This window comes from Melopsittacus undulatus, chromosome 7 (genome assembly GCF_012275295.1).
Source record: "Melopsittacus undulatus isolate bMelUnd1 chromosome 7, bMelUnd1.mat.Z, whole genome shotgun sequence".
Classification (NCBI taxonomy): Eukaryota; Metazoa; Chordata; class Aves; order Psittaciformes; family Psittaculidae; genus Melopsittacus; species Melopsittacus undulatus.
Window position 1 is genome coordinate 39871577 of NC_047533.1, and position 22772 is coordinate 39894348.

The 22772-nt window shown below is 39.4% G+C and overlaps 1 protein-coding gene across 1 annotated transcript in view; it reads left to right on the forward strand.

The window, feature by feature from the left end:
- The first annotated feature begins 312 nt into the window (after positions 1–312).
- Positions 313–22772, forward strand: part of SH3RF1 (SH3 domain containing ring finger 1) — an 81025-nt gene continuing 58565 nt past the window's right edge. The window contains exons 1-2 of the mRNA XM_005145511.4: positions 313–429; positions 1922–2411. Of these exons, the coding sequence (XP_005145568.2) occupies positions 2025–2411 (387 nt within the window). The 5' untranslated portion in view covers positions 313–429; positions 1922–2024. The remainder of the gene's footprint in view (positions 430–1921; positions 2412–22772) is intronic.

The following is a 22772-nucleotide window of genomic DNA, read 5'->3' on the forward strand; positions in this document are numbered from 1 at the left end:
CCCAGCCCCAGGTGCCTGAGCGGAACCCCCCTCACCCAGCCGGGCTAGGAGCACCTCCCCCGGCAAGGCAACAGATCGCCAGTCCCGGAAAGCGCTCACCCGCCACCCCACGGCCCTGGCAAGCGGCGGTATGAGGGGGCTGCCGGCCCGTTCCCGCCCCCAGCCCTCCCGTGCGGGGAGCTGCCGCCGCTGAGAGAACACAGCCCGAGCAGATCGGGGACCTCTCGTCCTACCCTCGGCCCCCTCAGCGGGGCGGTGCCGGGCGGGGCGGTGCCGCCCGTCGCGTCAGCCCTGCGCGGCGGGGCGGGGAGGGGACGCGAGGGGAGCCGAGCTCAGCCGGGCTTCGGCGTTACCGTGGTTGGAGAGGCGCTGGTAGCGGCTCGTTACGGAAACAAAGCCGGGGCGGCGCGGCCCCTCCAGCGCCATACGGTGAGATCCGGGTGAGGGACGGAGAGGGGCGGTGCTCGGCCTCCCGGGGACCCTCTCGCGCCCCTGAAGGGTGGCTCGGCTGAGGGGCCGCAGGCCCGACCCCCTCTTCCCTTCAGTATCGCATGGCGGGGTGACAGCCCTCTGCCCTGGGGCTGCCGCCGCCGGCCCCCCGCCCCGCTGCTGGGTGCGCCTCCTGAGGAGCCGTCCCCGCTCACCCCTCTCCCCAGAGGGCCCGCGGGGCGGTGCACGCCGCCTGCCGGGGTTTGCCTGCTTGCCCGCCCGCGGATCGCTTTTAAAGGGGGGAGTGGGGAAACATAAATAACTAGAGGAGCCAGCGTGGTGCGGAGCCCCACAGCAGGTAGGTGGAGGGATGAGCGCCTCGACCCGCGTCCAGAGCCCGCGGAGCCGAGCGAGCTGCTTCCGCAGGCCGGTGGTGGGGCTGGGCGGAGGCGCGCAACTTCTCCCGGAGCCCGGCCTCGGCACCCCCCGGGGGTGGGATGGGGCTGTGCGGCCGGACAGAACATCCCTGTTCCTTCGGGAGCACTCCCCCAGCCATGGGCTGGGTCTGCTTGTCCGCGCCAAGTATGCGGGAGCGTATCTGTGGGCACTGCCTAGCTCAACGAGCTATGTTCTCCCTACGGAACAGCCTGGGGTGACTTCCTGCAGAATGATGATTTTTAGGGGGTTTTTAGTGGTGGGATGTTTTCTCCTCCCTTTCCTAGCCTCGCGCTATACACACTTGAGCTGGCTGAAAGCTTTCCTCTGCTTCTGTGACTGCAAGCGCATTACTTGTGTTGTCTTAACGATATGGCAGTAGCACTTCCTGCTATAAATCACTTCGCGATAGTTTTTGAAGCGCTTAAAGGCGGCACTGTAACGAACACTTGTTCAGTGCTTGTAGTGAGACTAAAACCCTGTGAGGTAGAGGCTGTTTCCAAGACTGATGTGTGTAATGTGCTGCCATTACTTTTCACAGAAGTGATAGATACATGATCTGCTATTGGCTTGGTCTTGGCATAAATGTAATTACCCCTGCTATGTCCTGTTGGTGTACACTTTATTGTTTTGGACCCAGTTGTAATTGCCTTTACCATCTTGTTGTGAAAAATAGACAATTTCAAAGAAGTGTTTAGAGGTACAGGTGTATTAAGCAAGAGCTATGAAAAGTAGGCTTTATTATGGTGCTCTACTGAGGATAGCCATTCATTCTGGAATAATCTGATGAAAATAAAATCACCCAAGATTAAAATTTGTTGGGACTTGAATTTAAAAACCTTAGCTCTTAGCATTTGTTATAATATTTTAACTATGGATCTACTAATGTGGATTGTTATGATTTAATGTTATTTTGACGTTTCTTTCATTTATTGTATCTACTGAATTAGTCTATAGAGCTTTTATTTTGCTCTTTGTATGAACATCTTAATGTAAAATATAGTTTTTCTGCCTCTTTTTCCCATATTGATACCCTTTTTCCCTCAAAAAATTTCAGAGCATGGTCAGAAGAGGGATGGATGTAACATGATATCCTTGGAGGGCTCAAAACGCACACATTCTGTGAAGATTTGTTTTTTTGGCTAAGTAGTACAAAGAAAATGGATGAATCAGCTTTGCTGGATCTGTTGGAGTGTCCTGTTTGCTTAGAACGCCTTGATGCTTCTGCAAAAGTCTTGCCTTGCCAGCACACATTCTGTAAACGCTGTCTGCTGGGCATTGTGAGCTCCCGAAACGAGCTGCGATGCCCAGAGTGCAGGACTTTAGTGGACTGCAATGTTGATGAACTGCCCAGTAATATTTTGCTTGTTAGACTACTGGATGGCATCAAACAGAGGCCTCGAAAACCCAGCACTGGTGGTGGGACTAGTAGCACAAATGCTTTAAGGGTACCCATCAACACTGTAGCTAATTGTGGATCAAAGGACCTGCAGAGCTCTCAAGTTGGACAGCAGCAAAGGGTGCAAGCACGGAGCCCTCCTGTTAGGGTAAGTACTGTGTGATGACCATATTTTGTTGCAGTCACATCTTTTACTTCACCATCCCAAAACAGCTGATGGCCTCTGCTTCAGGATAAAGGCAGGCAGATAGCAAATATGGCAAAACAAAGTATTTTTGAGACTTGCAGCAGAAAACATCCGTCTTCTTATCAGTATTGGTTTACTGTTATGTAAATACCGGTAGTAATACTTCCTTATTAAAACTCTCAGTTGTTGAGGTAAGAAGTAAAGCATCTCAATACCTCAACTGTCTTATTAAAAGGAAGACAAGTAGAAGATCATTTATGTGGGAAGCTTAAATAATTGTTAAGGATAAACATTTGTGAAAAACACTTGCAATTGTTTTTCCTTTGTCCACTGCAAGATAAGAGATATTGTCTCTTGCATTTTCTGTAATGGTTCCAACTACCAGTAAATTTCCTTTGAGTTAGATGTAATGAATGTTAAACATGACCAGGGAAGTCATGTTCTTGTTGAAGTCCGTAGAGGTTTTGCCATTGGCTTCTAAGGAGCTACATTTTTATATCTCTTCCTCTTAAAAAGAAATCTTGGCATTACTGTGGTCTGGTAAGTTATTTGTACTCTCAGTCTTCACCTCCTGTTTAATTAGGTTTTCTTCAAAGTATTTTTTCTGAGTGCTTTGGAAAATCTAGGTACTGGGATGGGAAGGCATCGCCTTCTGGCTGTACTCTTCTTTCCTTCTAGGATCTGTGCAATCTGTAGACTCTATCATACCTTATAATCAAGACTCAGTAGCTTCATTTATGATTTTCCCTTCTGGAGCCCGTATCGGGTAATAGTTTTATGAGATGACTGCCCTTGCTCCGAGTTATCTAATGACAAGGCAGAACAGCTTCTCTGAAAGGTCTTGCTGCCCACGTTGTGAAACTTGCATATTCCAAGTTCCTGTGTTTGGGGTTTCTGAATGGTTTAGGTGGTTTCCTTCTAGGAAAGTTTAGTTTATTTTTAAGAAATATTTCAAGATCCTCCAACAAGAGGGCTTAAAAATGTACTTGGCTGGACTAGTCTTGATTTTAAAGTAGACCTGAATGATTTTGTTTACTTTCTCAGTGAAGGCAGCCTTATGCTGATTTGTCCTCAGTTGTAGTTACATGATTGGAATCTAAAACATCAGATACACCTCTTAAGTTTGCATGAAGATTTCAAATGCAGGTGTTGTTCCATTTGATGGTATTGTTTTCTCTGTTTGGTAGGGACTCTCATTGGTCCTTTACCTTAGACTGTAAAAATAATAATTATAATGCCACTTCCTGTTATTGAATTTAGTTCTGTATGTAGATTACTTGGTGAGGGAGAACATGATGGGGGAGTGGGGTTCATAGTTTGGTTTGTTTTTTTTTTTTCTTTCTTTTTATTTCAGAAGGTCAATCTTCAAATACTGTGAAGAAGCTTCAGCAGTTTCTGCTCTTCTCTGGTCTTCTCCAGAATGTTAAGGTGTTTATTGTGATACCTTGCATTTGCAGAAGCTCTTCAATGTAAAATAAATACCTGTTTATCTTTTTTATATATTTTTGTGCCAGCCTTTGCAAATAACTGTGTAATTTCAGAGACTGCTTCTGCAAAGAGACTTCCAGTGCATCAATGTACTGCATGTGTGAATGACTGCTTCAGAGTTTCTCAAAGCCTTGTTAGAAAACACAACTTGAATGTGGAATATTCTCTTTTTTAAAATGTTCTATAATATCCTGTTGTGCAACATTTGCATTTCCAGATGTTGCACAGAGTAGAAAGTGATAACATATGGAATGTTGCTTCATTTTATTAGTTACGCTGTACTGTGTGCCATTGAAATTGTGACCATGTGTGTACCTCATGTAAATAACTGAAACTTGGTGTATTACTAGTGACAGATTTCAGCATTTTACAGTAAGTCTTCAAGCATCTTTTTTTCTGGGGTTGTACAGGCATTCTTGTGTCTTCTTTCCTTTGGGAGTCAGGAAGGATGATCATCTCATCTTTTGTCCACTGTGTCTAGAGCCTTTTTTACTACGAAGGTAGTACTTTTAAGAACATGAGCCAACTCTGAGGGGTAAGAAGGGGGAGAAAAGTAGAACTTTTCCCCTTTCTCTATGAAAAGTTGGGTTTAAAAAAAAAAGTCCAGAAACCAAAATGCCAATTTTAATGGACAACATTGAAGTGAATGCCCTGTTTGTTTTGCTAACTATACCATAAAGATAGTTGCAAATACAGTTCCTCCCTGGGAATTGGAGAGGAAAATCTGTTCCTAGATGAGTGGCAGAGTCAGGTTTCCTAAACTAATTTTGCTGAAGGGGAACTAATAAATGAAAGTTGCTATTACATTAAATGAAGTGAACATGGATGAAGGCCGTCAAGTCATAAACATTCTGCTTATACCCTGAAGTAATACTAAGCACATAAATGCCCTTTCAGAGGATGCCATAATTTTCAGAAAAGGTTAATATAGCATGTACTGAAGCGTGATTTCCTGAATTGTATCAATGACTGTGGAGCTGCCAGCCCTGATATTGCACAGTACTATGTGTATTACATTCTCTGTATGTATGTGGTGACACATGGCAATAAACAAACAAATGGTTCCTTGAGTCCTAAAACTAATGAAGCTGGGTGGGTGATAGGGGTTAACAAATTTTGTGCATCTCCCCCACTGCAGTGACTATGTTTCTTTCCTTAACCTCTGTAATCTTTCATCGCTGTAACAATTGTCTTTTCTCCCTGCAAGTTCTTAACTTCCTTCTGTTCCCTGTGATTTTGACGCATAAAGCCTTCTGTGCCTTTTTCCAGGTATCAGTTGGACAAAGGCAGGACATACTGCTGTACCTGATGGAAAACTGTTTGGCGATTGCCCAGCTCTTCCATTCTAAACGGCCAGCTTAACTGGGAGAACAAATAATAGTTAGGCACATGCTGCAGCTTCTGGATGCTAATTTTATGCTTTTCTCTTTTGTTTATTTAAATGAAAACCTTGCCTATATTGACAGCTTGGAAGAGCTGTGAGAACCACAGCCTGCTGTCAAATCTGCTTGGGACTGATCATCAGGAGCAAGTTATTGAGGGCTGTGGAGGGACTACATGATCACATGAGCATGGCTCGCTTCAAAAGAGCATATGAAAATTTTAGGGTACTTCCTTTCAAGTTTATGCTTGTGTTATTCAGCTTGTTATTTTCAAGAAGTACATCAAACATTTATTAGGTTCCTTATGGTAGTTTTGCAAGGGGATGCTTACTGTAGGAATCTTAAACATAGCTGTGTGCATAAATTGGTAGATGTTGGAGAGGTGTTTCTAGTTCCTCTGCTAGAGGATAGGTTTAAGATTATACACGTTGAACTTTTCCCTTGAACTCTTCTGCAAGTTTCTTTATAGTCCAAGTTCCTGAAGTTAGGCCTGTCTTCCCAGCAGATCCTTGAGTGGAGGTGTCAGGATAACCTGAAATCTTATCACTGTTAAAAGTATTTTTTAATGAAGTTTTCAGCTCTTCTCTGGGCCAAGCGTAGGCAGGAAGAGATAAACAAAGGATTCAAATGATCTCCCTTTCCAAAAAAAAAGCATGAATAATTCAGAAGTTGACCATGCCTAATAGAGTCGATGCTTATGCTGAATAAGTATTGATGGTGTAATTTATTATACTGTATTATACTGTATGTGAGTGGGAAGTCCTACTGAGAAATGTTACAGTGCAGACAACGGGAAAGTCCTAAAGCTTTTCCCTTTTTCCTTGCTTTTATTCTGCAAAGCTGATAGAGACATCTGGCAATACACCACTTCTGGTCAAGTCTTCTTGAAATGAAGAGGGTAAAGGAAGGTTATAGGCTATTAGAAAATGCCCATGTAGCAGGATTCAAAAACCGGGTAGGAGCTGAAACAAGTGCCGCTGTTGTAGTCACATCACTCACTGGCCTTCTGTGATCCTGTCAGAGCAACTTAGTTGTCAAAGAAAAATGTCTTAGATTAGAAAACACTTAATGATTAGAAAACAGCAGTGGGACTAAACTGTGTGTTCATAGATCAGCAACTTAATGAAGGATTGAAAATAAATATGGGGATTGCCAATCATAGCAGCAGGTTTAGACTGGAACAGATGTTTGTTGTCTCTGAGCAAGAGTTAGCAGAATAAAAGTAGTATGCAGATATGTCCCATCAGTAAACATCTGGAAGTCAGGTACTCTTAGAAGGAGCTCACGCTGTGATAATAGATCAGACTGTGAAGTGTGCCAGTTTGGGGAAAAAGTGGTTGTAGAAATGTGCGAGAAACAATAGCTGATGCAGTTAATTTCATAGCTGGTATTTGTGATGGTAGGCTGGGGAAGTGTTACTTGATTATGCCTGATTTTGAGGATTGTGTTTGTGGAAATTTGTACTCCTTATTAAAAAAAAAAGTGTACCTTATTGTCTGTGCAGTTTTAATCATGTGTTCCTGCATGTTCCTGCATTCCATCCTATGAAAGTAAGGAATGTCAAGGTGCAACTTTAAGATGTGAATTATCTTAAGAAGTTGGAGACAGGTGCTTGCCTATTCACATTCCGGAGCGATGATTGGAAAACATTTCAGGAAGTCTCTCTAAATCATGTATGCACGCTTTTGTTTCCTCTCATGCTTGCTGAAATGCCACATTCTGCTTTTACATTTACAGTTGCTTGTACCGTTTCAATTACTTCTCTCTTGCACTTTTGTATCCCATGTTAAGCTAGAGAAAAATTAATGGAGATTATACATATAAAAGGCAAATAGACTGTCTGTCATGGTGCTAATGTGTTTTCTCATGGAGGTAAGTAAGCAAAGAGGAAGGATAAGCAAAAAGAAGAATTGTCTCAATATCCAAAGGCATTGGACTAGGATTGAGAGCTTCCGGGCTCAGTTCCTGGCTCTGCCACAGACACTCTTTATAACCTTGCACAGAGTCATTCAGAGCTCTTTGTGCCTCTGTTTCCCATCTGCAGATATGACTGATAGTAATTCCTTTGTTTGACTTGCTGTTTAAACTGTATACTCTCCAGGGCAGAGATTGACTTTTTTTGTATTTTGGATGTATCTATAGGGTGTTTTACAATGGGTCCACAGTCTCAGCTGAGGACAGTAGATACTGCTGTTAGCTCTTTCAAACATTGACATCCACATTACTGGAGAGCTGTTCATAGTCCATTTCCTGTACCAAAGATGGTCCATTGTCTAGTGCTAGATTATTAAAAGGATTTAATTTTGTTTCCTCTCAGTGAGGAAAAGCCAGATACTTAAAAAAAATAAATATGGAAGCTGGTGTGCCATTCTTCAGCTAGAGAATCTTGCATCTGACTGGCACACTGGTCTGTAGATTTGAGTGTGTTTTGAGAAGAACAAAAAGAATATCTGAATGGTGTTGCTAATACAGAAATATTTAATTCCAGGCTTTGAACCTTGATAGCCATCTTTAGCCTGCCAGCTAATATTAATCTGCTTGATAAAGTAGCTATGAAACTAGTGTAATCCCTTTATTTAAAAAATAATTAGGTTTTGAAGTAATTTGATTTATAAACTAAAAACCAAATCCACAGTATTTAAGTGTGATGCTTAAATCCCTTTTTGTTTTGTTCCCAATACCCTTTTTGTGTGTGGTAGTGGAAATTACTGTTGTATGATTGCTTTGTTTTCAGGTGGAAGAGGGGGGCTCTCTATATTTCCCTTAATATTCCAATTTAATACTCTTCCATTTCTGTAGACTGCCTGCCTCAAATAAAATGGTCTCTTTTTCTCCACTTTAATTTGGCTGGTGAGTTACAGGTTATTGCGCTACTCAGAAAGCTTTGATCATTCAGAAAATTTAAACTTATGCACAAAAAGGAAGTCTAAGGCCCTTACTTTTAATGGGCTTGTGAAGGGGAGCAGGGTTTGCGTTTTTTTTTCAGGAGAATAAAAATCTTGTAATTTTTCTCTTATTACCACAGAAATCAAATACCTATAAAACTGCTTTATATAGGTGGTCCAGGGTCTGGTCAGGAAAGTCAGTCAGTAGTGCTATTACTGTGTGTCTGTGTGCATAGTGTCTGGCTTTCTGCAATGAGTACCTCTTGTTCAGTGGCTTAATAGACATCCTGTATGGTAGGAAGAGCTGGATGCTCTTGGGATGATTGGAATAGGGTCATCTAGAAGTCCTTCTCTTCCCTTCTCTTTTATCTGAGTGAAATGATTTTCACGTAGTACTTCCTCTTCTTATCCCTGTTTAGCGTGTGGATAGCAACTGCAGAAAACAGCAAGCCCGAAACTGCAGCTGGGATAATAAAACTGGAAATATTTGTCTTTCTTTTGGTGGACTTCCCCTTGCAGTACATTTGGCCTTCTCCTTACAATATGCTTAACACCTTCCTTGGTCTTTTCTTTGGCTCCATCATTGTCCTTTATGCAAACGTTCTCTCTCGTCTGATCTTGGTGTACTGCTTCCAAGAAAAAGAAAATATATATTTTTCTTCCCTCTTGTGTCCAATTTGTCGTTGACTGTGTCAAACATATGGAACATAAAATAAGCAATAAGAGAGAAAATGTTCTGTTGAAGTATCTGGACTACAGACACTCTTGTGGTATTTATGACTTAATCTGCTAAATGACTGAAGATCATAAAATGTAGGTTAATATTACTGTGTTGCGTAGCTTCCTTTGGTTTGAAAATTTTCTTCTTTAAATCATTGCCTATGTGCACATCCTAGTGTGGGCAAAAATGTGTTTCAGTAATTAAAGCTGAAATATCATCTGGTCAGCCATGCTCATAGAAACACCTCATTACTGTGTGCAGGAAGGAAAAGTATGCATCTGTTTGCTGCATCTCAGTTCATGTCAGATGCCTCTTTGGAAGTAGACAGAAAAGCTCATCTCACAAAATCAGCACGGATTCTTGGATTCTTTACACTAGGTCAGTTTATTTGCTTTTGTTTTTACATCACCAGATTAGAGTCTTCTTGGAGAGCAGTTTTTTTTTAAATCAAGAATGGCTGCATTGAGGTGAGCTGGATACATTTTAGGGAGTGGCCCTGAAGTGGAAGAACACATGTCCAAGTACTCTTTCCTTTGCAACTTACCTTTCTGGAGTACAGAGGGGAGATGGCAGCCCTGTCCTCTGATCGTAAGACTAAACCATGGGGCTAGTTCTAGTTAGAGCCTTGCTGCACTGAAAGTGTATGAATAACTGCTTTCATTTATTCTGATCCCATAGGTATTGCCAGGGCTGCCATGCAGTTTGGGCGCGATGCCTCTAGCTGGTCTTGGTCAGCACAAAGGCAAAGTTAAGTCTGTTTTCTCTTCTGCATGTTCTTAAATTGTGGGAGTCGGGAAGGTGTTCTGGAAATACGGGAAATCACTCCAAAGAGAGAAACTGAGTCCAGTATTTTTCAACTGAGGGGAGGATGAAGCACGGAGTCAAACTCCAATCTTCATGTTTCATTTACAGATACTGTTGCCAAAGTGTCTCAGAATCTGAGCTTGCTGGGTACATGAAAATCAACTGTGGCCCATATGAGCAACCGACCATGGAAATAATTTATCCCTGTATCCTCAGAAGCTTAGGACTGTGACACTCATTTGACACTTGTGGCACTCAAGCACATGATTTGTTATACAAGGTTAAGGTTTTTTGAAGCCTAAGAGCATATATGCTTCAGAATTCTAAATTATTTGATTTCTTGTCTCTGTCTTTGTTCCTATCTTATGTTGCTCTTTATCAATTCCTCACCAGGACCACCTATAGTATAGTATAAGTACTTAAATTCTCAAGTATAAAAAAAACAGAACTTGCAAGAGTGTCTGATCTCCTGAAAATGAGAACAAAATTCTTCTGTGTGCATATACACATGCTGTCTCTCAAAGTAATTTTATTTGTAAAGGTGCTGTTTTGCTCGTATAACTTAAAATGTGGGTTAAGTTTGTGTTTATTTTTTTTCTCTTTAATTGAACTGAAAGTTCTGGTGCTTATTCTTTTTACCTTCCAAATTGGCATGATTCTTCAGAGTATAATGCAGATTGTCTGGTTTTATTTTCTGTAAATGTGCAAAGTATAATTTTACAGTTTCTTGCTGGGAAGTATGCTATTTAATTTGAAATACCTTTTCATCAAAGGTATTTTGATGTTGCTTAAGAACTAGTACAGGTAGTACTAGTAGTACTTCTCCTTGCTGGAGAACCTAAGAGAGTGCTGCTAGTGTTGCACAGAAGATAAGCCAGGCAGCAAGAGAGTGTCCTGTTGGTTTCCATAACACCTGAAGCACTCCCCAGTCTTTAGTGTTTCTTTTTTAATAAAACTGATTTTGCTTCATGGCATCAGTGTTGCATTAAGGTGCAGGCATGCATATTACTTCTCTTTATGCCCTCTGCTCAGCACCCAAACTTTCAAAATATACATATACATTAAAAGCTTTTTGAAGAGCTGAAGCACTGATTTATCTTGTGTGAAATACAGTTTTACAAGACAAGCTTTTGGAAAGCTCTGGTTAAAGACAAAAGTATTTGTTCCTACCACACTTTGATGCTGCTGAACTCAAGAAAAGCAATGTAGTTTTGTTTGCACAGAGTGAGAAGATCAATTCTGAATAATTTGAAATAAGTCTCTTCAATTATTCTTTATTAGCATGCTATCTTATTTCTTTAAGTTATAATCTGCATTTTATTTATATAAAAACAAAGAATGAGGCACTTCTGACTGATTCAAAATTGTTAAGATTAAAAGCATTCAAAGATAATCAGATGACAATCTGAGTTGGCATATATAGGGCATAACCATTCTAGAAGCTTATTTTAAGCAAATCCAGTAAAGGTGGATTCAGTGTACTGTAGTAATGTGCCTCTGAGTAAAGATGAAGCTTTTAGCAAGCTTCCAGTTTCAGAATGAAAGAAATTATCACCGTCTCATGGACCTTCACTTGTTTGTGTATGCCAGTGTCCTACTACCTCACATGGTCATCTTTTTCATAAGCTAAATGAAGGTCTGAGAGGAGACTGATAAATCTTATCCGCACTAGCAGAGTTAAGCCATTTTCAAAACCTGTTTAATTTAACACAGTTTTAAATCCACAGCCTTAGTAAGTTAACAAGCCTTTGGCCTTGCCACTGGGTTCTGTAATCCTCTTAGATTTTCTGTTAAGTGGGGGAGAATAGTCAATAAGTATGTGAATAGATAGTCTTTCACAACACACATAGGTCTTCCAGAAATAAGTGTTGATATCTAAACTGAGTTTTGAAAGGTTGAGAAGTACTGATTTGAGCTTCCATTAAGTGTAAGATGCACTACCACAGTATCTACAACTTGAGGAAAAGTTGAAAAGATTATCACTTTGTTTTGTTGGGGGGGAACAGAGGGGAATAAAGGAGATATAAATGTTTTACTTTTTTGATGTGTTATTCCTGCTTTGGATCCCAATAAAATTAGGTTGCATTTTAAATATAGAATAAGGTAAATAAAATAAGCTCGTTTCCTTGCTGTCATGCATATGTAAATTTAAAGCTTCAGTGTGGTTGCATCACAAGCTATCTTTGAAAATCTTTCAGGTAATCAGTAGTCTGTGGACCAGGATTTAAAAAAGCATTAATGCAGGTAATGTTGTATTGGCCACCACTGCAGTCTGCATATTACTTCTGTTCCATTTTGGCTCTTGTAGTCCTATTGCACTTAAACTGCATATGTCTTTTGAACAGAGCTCCTGAAGTAGGGGAGCTGGAGGAAGGGAAGGAAAAATCTGTTTGTAGTGGAAGAATTCAGCTTATCATGGGGATCCCTGCCAGACATGTTCAGATAGCAAGAGAGTAGGAGCAGAGGAAGTGGGTGGGGGCTGCAGAGCAGGTCCAGGAGGTGCCAAGGGTGACCTTGTGTTTGGAGAGGGCAGCAGAAGAGCTGAGCACACAGTGAGTATGAGGCAAGAAATCCATCACTCATCTTGTTGAAAGGATGGGAGAAGGACCCTGGGAGGCTGAAAAGCAAAGAGTCTTCAGTACCATGAAGGTCGAGTAATAAAGGAGCAGAAGGATAGTGAACTATGTTGAAAGAAAACAAACTGTGGCAAAAAATTTGGAACATTGCAATAGGCGATTTGGAGAAAAAATGATGGAGGAGGAAATCAGGTTGAGCAAATGAGACTGCTTACTGGAATTGGAAGCCTGATGAGGAGGAAGTGCTAGAGGAACAAGTTGAAGAGTTAGCTTGATGTTTAGGGAGGTTTTGGAGAACATCAAAATAGAAAAGCTGATATGGAGGAGTTGGCTAGACAAGAGGTGAGAACAAAAATGAAGTGTGCTGTCTCACATGCCACCTATTTTCCCCCAGTATGTGCGTATTTTAATTTTTAAATATGCTGTATTTTGGTTTTCATTGTTCATTTTGAACTAGTGAGTTACGTGCTGTGTGACGTTTAGAATATTTCAGTCCCAGAATAGTTGAAGAGCTTCCTATTCAGGACCGCACAGATTATTTCTAGCATTTGAGATTCTTCATAGAATTGTAAGCATGTCAGGTTTATTAATAACCAAACTATTTTCATAGTTCTTACAGACCCAGTAGAGATACAAATTTAAATCTTCCATTCAGTTAACTCAAAATGAATGTAGGAAAAAGGAAAATGTCCTAGGAATTGTTTGGAAATCAGGAAAGATGCTCAAAGAATGGAAAATGATAAAAAGAAAAAAAAAAGCATTTGTGACTATTCTGATTTGGTAGCATTTTCTTTCACCTTGCTCTCACATTTCCTTAGTCTTTTGTATACTTCAGTTAGTAATTGCTGAAAGTAAGGATGTAAACATCCTGCAGACATTACAGACTGAGGCTACAATCTTACGTACTGTTCTTTTGAATTTAGTCCTGATAGGTAAGAATTAATTTTGTGTGGCAGGTACTGCAAGCAGAATAATGCATTTTCAGTATGTTCTCCATCCCTTGGAGCAGCTCACCTTTCTGTAATAAAAGGAGAACTATCTTTCCCAGAATGATGTTTTCAAAAATACATGATTTTTGTTTAGTAAGGGGGATTTGTTTTTACTTTCAGTAGCAAGTGGAATATGATTTTCAGTGGTGAAATAGAATAGCTAGTGGGCTGTTTCTGGAAAGAGATTCCCAAAGCAGTTTACAATTTCAATATATGTTTATCTTCTCATACCAAAACACGTGGCCCCAGAAAGAAAAATAAGGGTCAATGAAAACTTATTTCTAGCTTCAGTCCTGTTGTGGGTATATGCTCTTTACTCAGGTAATCATAATTTTTCTTATCTTCAATTCAGAATGTGGCTCCTTGCAACTCTTACAAAGGAGCTGATGTCATTTATGCCTCCCTATTTATTATTTTACCAGCTCCCTACCTTTAAAAGGAGCAACATCAAAGAGATAAAAATTTGTTTGAAACTGCATAGAAGAGGAACTCTTTTTTCTGCACACTCCATGCAAAGGTTGTGTGGTTTTATTTATTTAAAAATAATAAAATTCTAAATGCTGTGTCTGACGCAGTTAAGTAGGAAATATTAATAATTATCTACTTAGTGATTGTTAGGGAGATTTTTTTTTATGTAATACTCATGTTTCAGATTTTCTGAGCTTACACTAAAGGAATTGAAGAAAAAAAGGGGGTATGGGTTAAACCAGCACAACTGCCAGGAAGCGTTTGTGCTATTTTTTTTCTGCAGCAATCCCAGAATTCTACATGCATACTGAGATGCCATTTAAAAAATATTCTCTGAGTAAAATATTCTGTAACATAGCCACCTTAATCCTTTTAGAGCTTTTGAAATGTCTGCAGTGCTGTCCTGGTTTGAGCAGTAGCAGTCATTTTTCTCCTTCTTGGTAGCTGGTGCAGTGCTGTGTTTTGACTTTCAGGCTGAGAACGGTTGCTGATAGCAAGCATGTTTTGAGTTACTGCTCAAATGTTTGGTTTGTCCAAGGCCTTTTCTGAGCTCATGTTCTGCCAGGGAGGAGGGGAGGCTGGGAGGAGGCAGAGACAGGACACCTGACCCAGGCTAGCCAAAGAGGTATTCCATACCATAGCACATCATGCCCAGGATGTAACTGGGAGGGACCCAGAAGGGCTGGAGCTCTGGGGGGGTGGAGGAGGTATCGGTCGGTGCTCGGTCGGGCAGGGTGGGGTGAGTTATTGGTCGTTGGCTGGTGAGTGTTGTATTCTCTTCACTTGTTATTGGCTTTATCGTTATTGTTTGTAGTAGTAGTAGCAGTAGTGATTTGTGTTATGCCTTAGCTATTAAACTGTGCTTATCTCAACCCGTGGGGGCTACATTCTTTGGATTCTCCTTCCTAACTCTCTGGGAGTTGGGGGAGCAAGGGGGGGAGTGAGTGAACGAGCTGTGTGTGGACTTGGTTTAAACCACGACAAGTGCATATGCAGTTAGGCTATACCACAGTTCCCTATTTTTTGATGTTGATGGGAGTTAGGAGAGTTCAGGAGATTGGTTGATGAAGTTTACACCTTTTGGTTTTGTAGTATATATTGAGTGTACTGCTTAGTTCACCAATAAGGAGCTTAGATTAAAAATGGTTAAAAAAGAAGAAACAAAATTATTTTAGAGCTGATTTTGTACGTACAGTAATGGAAGGGTATGGTTTTATAATATTCAGAGTCACAATCTTCAGAAGGAATCCCTGCATGTGAAAGTTTTCACCTGCTTACAAGGGTATTTTAGTGCCACTTCCCTTAGATATACTCAGATTGAAGATCAGTCACACATAGCCAGGTTCAAGGTAGTTTATTTGAATCAAACAGAAGCACTGACTCGGTTGTTGTAATTAGACATGTCTTTGAGCTTAAAAATGTTGTAGCCTAGTGCACAGTAACCACAGCATATTTGATGGTTAGGTTTGGTTAGTCTCACCTACATAGTAAATAGAAAGCAAAGTATTCCAAATCATATGTATCAAGCAAATGTTAAACAGTTGCCTCCAGGAATTCATACGTTCTGTTTGCCTAAGATACCTTATGATGTTGGAGAAATCCTCTTCATGTTTAAACAGATAACCTCACCATCAGATTGGCTGCAGTCTTGTTTAGGGAACTGTGGTGCCCTCTCTTCTAACTGCTTTTTACAATGTAAGGTTAGGACCCCTTGTCTTCCTAGAAACAATATCTAATTCCTGGGAAACCAAATACCTCTGGTTCTCAAAGCTAGAGCATCAGTAGGAATTTGTAAGATTTCAGATAAGCCAAACTCAAGCTATCCACCTGTTTTCTAGGTTTGAATGCATGAATGTATTTAAAATCTCTGATTCACATTCTTTCTGTGTGTGGGTTTTTTTTTTTTTTGGTGGGGGAAAAGGTAATGTCAGTGCAAACTTTGGGTAGAGTGTGGCTTTCTGACTTGAGGAAAATCCATTGTACAGAAACACTAAACCCTGCACCCAGCAGAACTCAAATGGCAGGGCTTTGTCAGCACCACAAAACTGTTTCGGGTGCAGACTCCCAACTACTGAAGTCTAGGCTGAACATATAGATGCCAAACAGTGCTTTGTTTTCAGAGAAAGTGGTTGATTTTCATTAGGATAAATGGATCTGAATGTCTCAGTAGTGGTACACACTAGATGAAATAGCATTTGATTTGTGCTGAGTTTTGAAACAAGAATACTCTTGCAGATTTCTTTCTTCTGTTCAGCATATTAAGTTTAATGGGAGAAATCTTTCCAATGTGGTCTTATGTAAACACTTGCTGTGTTTATATTTTTCAAGGTATTGTAGCTATAGAAATAAAATTGCAGTTTTGAACTTTGCTATTAAAATATACATTGGAAAATATTCTGTTGGAATAGAGAAGAGTGTTAATGGCTTCCATGAAAACAAATCTGGTAAAAATCCAGTGCGGTAGATACCCTTCATTAGAAGGACATTGGTCCTAATGTTCTTGTGGTAGCTGAAGCAGTAGAAACAGCTGCTAAAGGCTCTGATCAGCATAATAAATCTACAATAGGGGAGATGACCCCGTGAGAATTGATAAAACTCACCATAAATACCAGAGCTGAGTCATTAGTGCCTGAATTAAAACGGATTTTCTAAGAGAGGGGAGGGGAAGAAGCCAAACTGGGCATGAACCATCAAGGCAACAAATGACACTCTAGAGGGCATAGGACTTGCTGGTAGCACTAACAGTTGCAAAGTATGTGGGTGCTGTTTCCTGGTTGTGTTATTACTAGAGAATCATGACCTTACAGATGTTCTTGGTAAATACTGTTCTGAATTATCCTTTTGTCTTTCTAATGGAGGTAAGCCAGCAAGGAGGTGTGGATGTTGGTTAGCCATTCAGATCAAGGGCTAACAATTACTTTGTATTTTATCTCTGTGCTTTTTGTTTGCCTTTGCACACAACATTTTCAGAAGACATTGGGAGAAATAGCATTGGATACCGAAGTCCGCTGTTTTTTCCGTTCTGTCATTTTTGTCAGTATGCATTAAATCTGCTTTTAGTGAATCACCTTAATTAAGGTAATCCAGGCTGTGGTTCAGTATTTAATGTGCTGTGAAGGTTGGTACTGGTAATCATAGTGGCTTAGTCATGTAGACTTTTGTCCCCCTTTTTAAAACTGAAGTTGTTCCACCCTGTGGGAATAAAATGTTCACTAGAAGAAGGATTAAAATGCAGTTGCCAACATTCCAGTTGAGTGCTTGGGTTATTTGGCCAGAGAGCTGCTTTACTGTCCTTCCAGTGGTGTAAGAGGCTAAGGGGAGTCCATGCTGAGACATCTGTGTCTTGGTGGTTGCACCTTGTGTCATGTTGGTTCATGTATTGCAGGTACTAACGATACTTTTTATAAAAATAGCACCTTGTTTGTGTCCCCAGTGAATGAATTGATGAGATAAAATAATCCTGAATTTATATTTTGTCTAAAAAGCACAAAATTAAGCTTGGCTTGAAGTATGGTTTTCCTCTAGCTTTTGACTATCAGATGGGAGCGTAATATTTGTTGTTTGTGTTGGCTTAGCTGTGATATTTCTCTTCTTATTTTTACTCCGTAATGTAAAGATGAGATTAATTTAGGAGAAAATAGTTTGTTTCTGACTTCTGTTTTCAATCAGAAAATAATATCTCTTGGGATAAACTTTCAGATGTTGGAGCATTATTGTTTTGAAAGAAACTAATATTTATCGAAGCATAAACTGAGTTTTTTCACAGGTTTAAGTTGCTTTTGAATATTACGTTTCAGATTAGCTGTATCTCTGTGATCTTGTGGGGATTATACACCTGCTATTGAGTTTGAAAGAAAAACAATAAAAATAGTAATTTCAGTGTAATGTTATTCCCTTAAAAATAATAATAGCTAGCAAATTGCATTTGAAGTCTGTGGACTTCAGTTTTTCATATGACCTTTCACATTCTATCTAGGCTTTTGCTTTTTCCAGTTCGGTGTTCTCTTAATAAGAAACGAATTCAGGTATGTTCTTTTTAGGTGATAGAAAAAAATGTTTAAATTTTGTGTTCAAGCAGCAAGTGTTTAAAACCCTGAGTAGTGAATCTGTGTTTGAAAAAAATCTCTGAGCAGTGTAATATTCCTTTGTTTCATTTTTTTTTAAGAAAGCAAAACAGAACCACAGTCCTCTGCTTCCAAGGAGAGAGAATAACTGAGGTTGTACAAATGTAGTATTATTGAGAAGTACAAGTACATGGTGGTATTATGGCTGTAGATGAAGACACTTATATTTGACGCATGCAGATGAGGACATAAAAGTGACTGTAATGTGCTGTATAAAATGTTGGCACTACAAAGCTGAAGTGCTGGTGTGTAGAAATCACCCCTGTGCTCTCTTTTCATGTTCTTCATTTACTCTATGCAACATTTCAGATAAAGAAGAAAAAATTGAGGTTTTATGGGTGTATTTTACTGTTTGCCTTTTTTGAATAAACCTTTTCAGTGGATCGCTTGTTTTGTTATTTATGTAAATTATGTATTGTTTGAGTTTGTTGTTTGTTTTTTTTTTTTATATCTTCTATTCAAGGTGCTGCAGTGATGATTGTCTTACTAGGGCTATAATGATTCTTAAACTCATAGTTGAATTTAGAAATGCAGTCACCCAGCACACTGTGCACAGAAGGTCTACTGGGCTGGTTTGGCACCCTCTGGTCTAATCTACTCAGGCATAATTAGTACAAGCATTAGAGATAGTTCCAGCCAGGCAGCATTAACACCAAGTTTCTAAGAAACCTTTTGCATCTAGTTTTGTTTCATTAGTATTGGCAGGGATAGAAGCAGAGGAGTGTGCTGCCAAGGTATGTCTCAGTGTATGACCCAGGCTGTTCTTGGCTGGAGGTGGAACCTAAAACACTGGAGCCTAGCTTAATGTAAGTGCTGTGCTTTAGACGCTGCTTAGACCAAGGGTGGCAAATTTAGGAGAAATGCTTACTGTAAGTGGACTTGTGCTGGAAGCTTCTCTGAAGTCAATCATCTTCAAATGGACAAGATCACTGAATGCTCAGTGTATCCACCAGTATTTTCCTGTGTATGCTTCTAGTGTTTGGATTTTTCAGTTTGTAACAATAACACTGCGATGAAATGTGCCACCAAGGCATATCAAAACTGCTGTGACTGTCAAAAACTAAATGTAGCCTCCAGCACTTCAACAGTGAAAGTAAGCTATTCATCTATCTTTAATCTAGTGTATTGCTGAGATGAGAAAGAACTGTTAATAAGCAGTAGAGTCTTTGTGAGTACAGACTTAATAGTAGTAGATTTAATGATAGAGCTTATTAGTTGAAGCCTTGCCCCACACTTGCTGTTGTTGAAATTCAGTGTGCTTTTCATGGCAATTATTGGCAAGAGATCTTATTTAAATACTGTTTTCTGAGACTAATTTTAGGCATTTTTTTTTGCAGCAGGCAGATGTTTATCCCACATGCTGTTCTGCAGAAACCTGTTGTTGCAGTGAGGTGGGCAACAACAAATTTGGCTCTCTGACCTAATTGTGTTTACATTCCTACATCCTTTTGCTAGATTGACAAAAGCATGGCTGTTAAGATCCTAGATGCTGCAGCTTTCGTTTTTGTTTCCCAGTGACTGGTATGCCAAAAGTGACCCACTGCAAGTAACCCATAGGTAGCACTGAAAAAAGCAGCACATGTATGAAATTCTGCATCTCCACAACTGAGCTAATTCTGAATTGTAGAGTACTCTTCCATTGACATTCAGGGTCTGAAATCCTCTCCTACAGTTAAATGGCTATGCTAATGATTTCTTCAAAAGTTATTTTTTTCTTTAAAAACAAAAAATTCCCTCAAAATAAGACAGTCACATAGAACAACAGCAGTGAAAAACCATACCCAGTATTTCGGTGGCTTGAGTACTTCCCAAAATACATTGATTTTTTTATTTTTTTTTTTTTTTTTTTAATTCTCAGATTGTGGATTCTGCTGCTTCAGCTTCTGGAGGGTGGGCACTGTCCACCCTGTTACAGGCTGAAGAGGCAGAAGGCATTTCCACCCTGTTGGTAAGGGCATGCCAGGCAAAGAAAAAATAAACTGACTCAATTGCAAAAGGTCAGTTGAAAATGAACAAGGAGTCAGGCAGCTCCCAGGGCTGACTGGCTTCTCTGCTTCAAAGTGATCTGCTACATTTAGTATTCTTTGATAACAAGTGCCTCCAAATTAACATGAGGGGGTGGTATTCTTTACTTATTTGTCAAAGGTAAAATTGAAGTTCTATATAATGCTCAATGTGTTGAGCATAGTAATCACCACTGGTGGCAATATGCTAGAATTCTGATAGGATACAGGGGAAATACATATAAGGTAGTAAAAAAACGAAGTTCTCAATCAAGCACAAATGCATGAAATGGCCACAGCTAAAGATAAACTGTAGGTTTAATACTGCATTGAAGGTCAAATGTTACCAAGTCACTTGAGTGTCAAACAGGTCTGTCATTCACAGTGAGAATGATATTTTTGTTGGGTTTTTAGTTTTGGGGTTTTTGTTTGTATCTTTTTCAATTTTTAAAAAACATCTCACCGAATTTAGAGGGTACAGTTTTAAGAAAACAGATTTTAAATGGATGCCTGACAGTGCTTACATTAATCTTATTTTCCAAATGAAAATGAGTCTATTTGAGTAACTGAAATAAAAGGTGGAAGAGAAAGTGGTGTCAGCATGCTGACTGGGTGAAGAGGAGCCAGCTCTAATCACCTCACCATCTTTGGTTTTTAAAATAACTCACATTTGCTTTCAAACACTATGTTTCTATACAGGAGTGATTTTATTTTCACTATTCAAAATTGACTTAGAGCCTGTTTTACTATAAACCTTTTAAAAATATAAATAATGTAAAATAATGTGAGATTAAATATTTATAGGCAAAGAATATGTTTATGCTACTATGCGGCTTTGTTACAACTTATGTGGGGGAGAAATCTCTCATAAAAGAAAACCTGATGTATCACATGCAGAGAGTTTAGGATTCCAAGCTGCTGTAGAAATTGCTTCTTTCAGTAGTATTTCTGAGTCAAGAATTATTTGGGAAATTATTGGGACACAAACTATGAGCTGTTCTGTAGTTCCTACCCCTAAATTATTCTGGAGTGTGGCAGTGATTGACTATGCATATTGCTGCCTTCATCTTGAATGGAATGGCCTAATTTATAAGTTAATATGGAAGAGCCTAGAACAACAGGTAGAATTGTAGTCTTAACTGTAATATATAAATAAAGAAAGAGCCACTGGATCCATCAAGATTTCATGTCTATGTTACTTGCATCTTAACCTAAACACAGTTCTTAAAAATGTCTGACTTGAGTAGTAGTAGGAATGTGTTGATTTCTGCATTGGCAAAATAAATATTTGTTGTTTCTGTAAGTGTATCAGTGAAGATACTGAAAATTAGTTCCAGTGCACAGGTTCTATACACAACTGTTGAGAAGACACACAAAGGTATTATCAAGTAAGAATTTTTACTTTCCTATTAGTGAGACACTTGGTAGATAAACTTATGGCAAGTCATATTTATTTTATAAAAGAGGTGATGTGGGTATTCCCAGGTTTTTGCAAGGAAGAGGGACAAGAAGTAATCTTCTGTTAGTTTCACCTAAGACTGTCTGTGTTTTAAGAATCGCCATTTTTTCCTGGTTTATTTTGTCTTGCTGTTGGATTTTACATTCAAGTCTGCACCCTTTGTAGAAACATTGTTACCAAAATACTTTATAAAATACATTAACAAATTGGATTTCCATTTAGCTCCCTTTTCCAGCAGATGGGCAGATGAGGCCCATAATTCTCAACAAGTACATTCAAATAGAACAAAGGGAGTTAGATTGAATCTGATTTACAACACTGTCTCTTGTAGTCAAGATGTGTTTTACATACTGCTCATTTGGTTTTTTACTTTCTTTCTCTGCTGAACTCTTGTATCAGAGTAGTTTATCTTATTGTCCATTGCAGTAAGTATACCAAGCTGTGAAAATAACATGTTGTTTTCAGAGGTATGGTTGAAGCCCATTATTGCCTTTCAAACAAATAATAGGCTGTACCAGAAGGCTGTTTTCACTTCAGTGTGTATGTGTGAAGGTGGAGGCACAGCAGCATTATTGATATATTCCTATATTTAGTAGTCAGTGTACTCATATAATCATAAATATTGATATATTTATGTTTATATGTTAAATGTTAAATGTCAGCCAATGTTAAATGCACAAGGTACCTCTTAATACATTATTTGTCTTATACTTTTCTCTTTCCTAACATTTTTGGCAGTTTTCTCCCATGGTGGGGTTTTCATATGTGTATGGACCTTTTTAGTGCTCTATGTGCTCGGGATCTTTCTAGGGTGCTTTTTCCTGGTATTCTTTCACTGTTTGAGAAACCAGTCTAGCTTAATCACCATCTCCAGTATACTTTTTGCTATGGTAAGCTCAAGTACATGTACTGAATAAATGCCATTTATTTTGAGAGCAAATAATGAAATACATCATGAAATTAGATAGTTTGTTCTGTTTATTGAAAAAAAAAAAAAGGGCATTTTTTATTTCATGGGCAGATGAAAAGAGTAATACTGAGCAAACCTAATCTTTGTCCAGTGCTATATCCCACAGACTCTTTCATGGTGGTTGTATAATGTAGTTCTGTTTGTTCACAGCTAAGGTTACTGTTTCTATTTTAGTTTCTATTTATCAGTGGCTTTTCTTTTGCTGATGGACTCACGCTTTTTTTAAAAAAGGCAGAATATACTTACTGCTTTGGGGAAAAAGAATCAACTCCAGCTGAGTTTGCTGAATGAGGTGACCTTGTACTGCAGCTCTCGAATGAATCGAGCAGTATTCTTTCAGTTCAGGTTCGTGTGATCAAGGTTGCTTCCTAGCCCAGCCATACCAAAATCTATCAGGGCATGAACTGGTAAAATTTATATCGTGCAAGAGAGAATATTCTAGGTAAGCTGTGG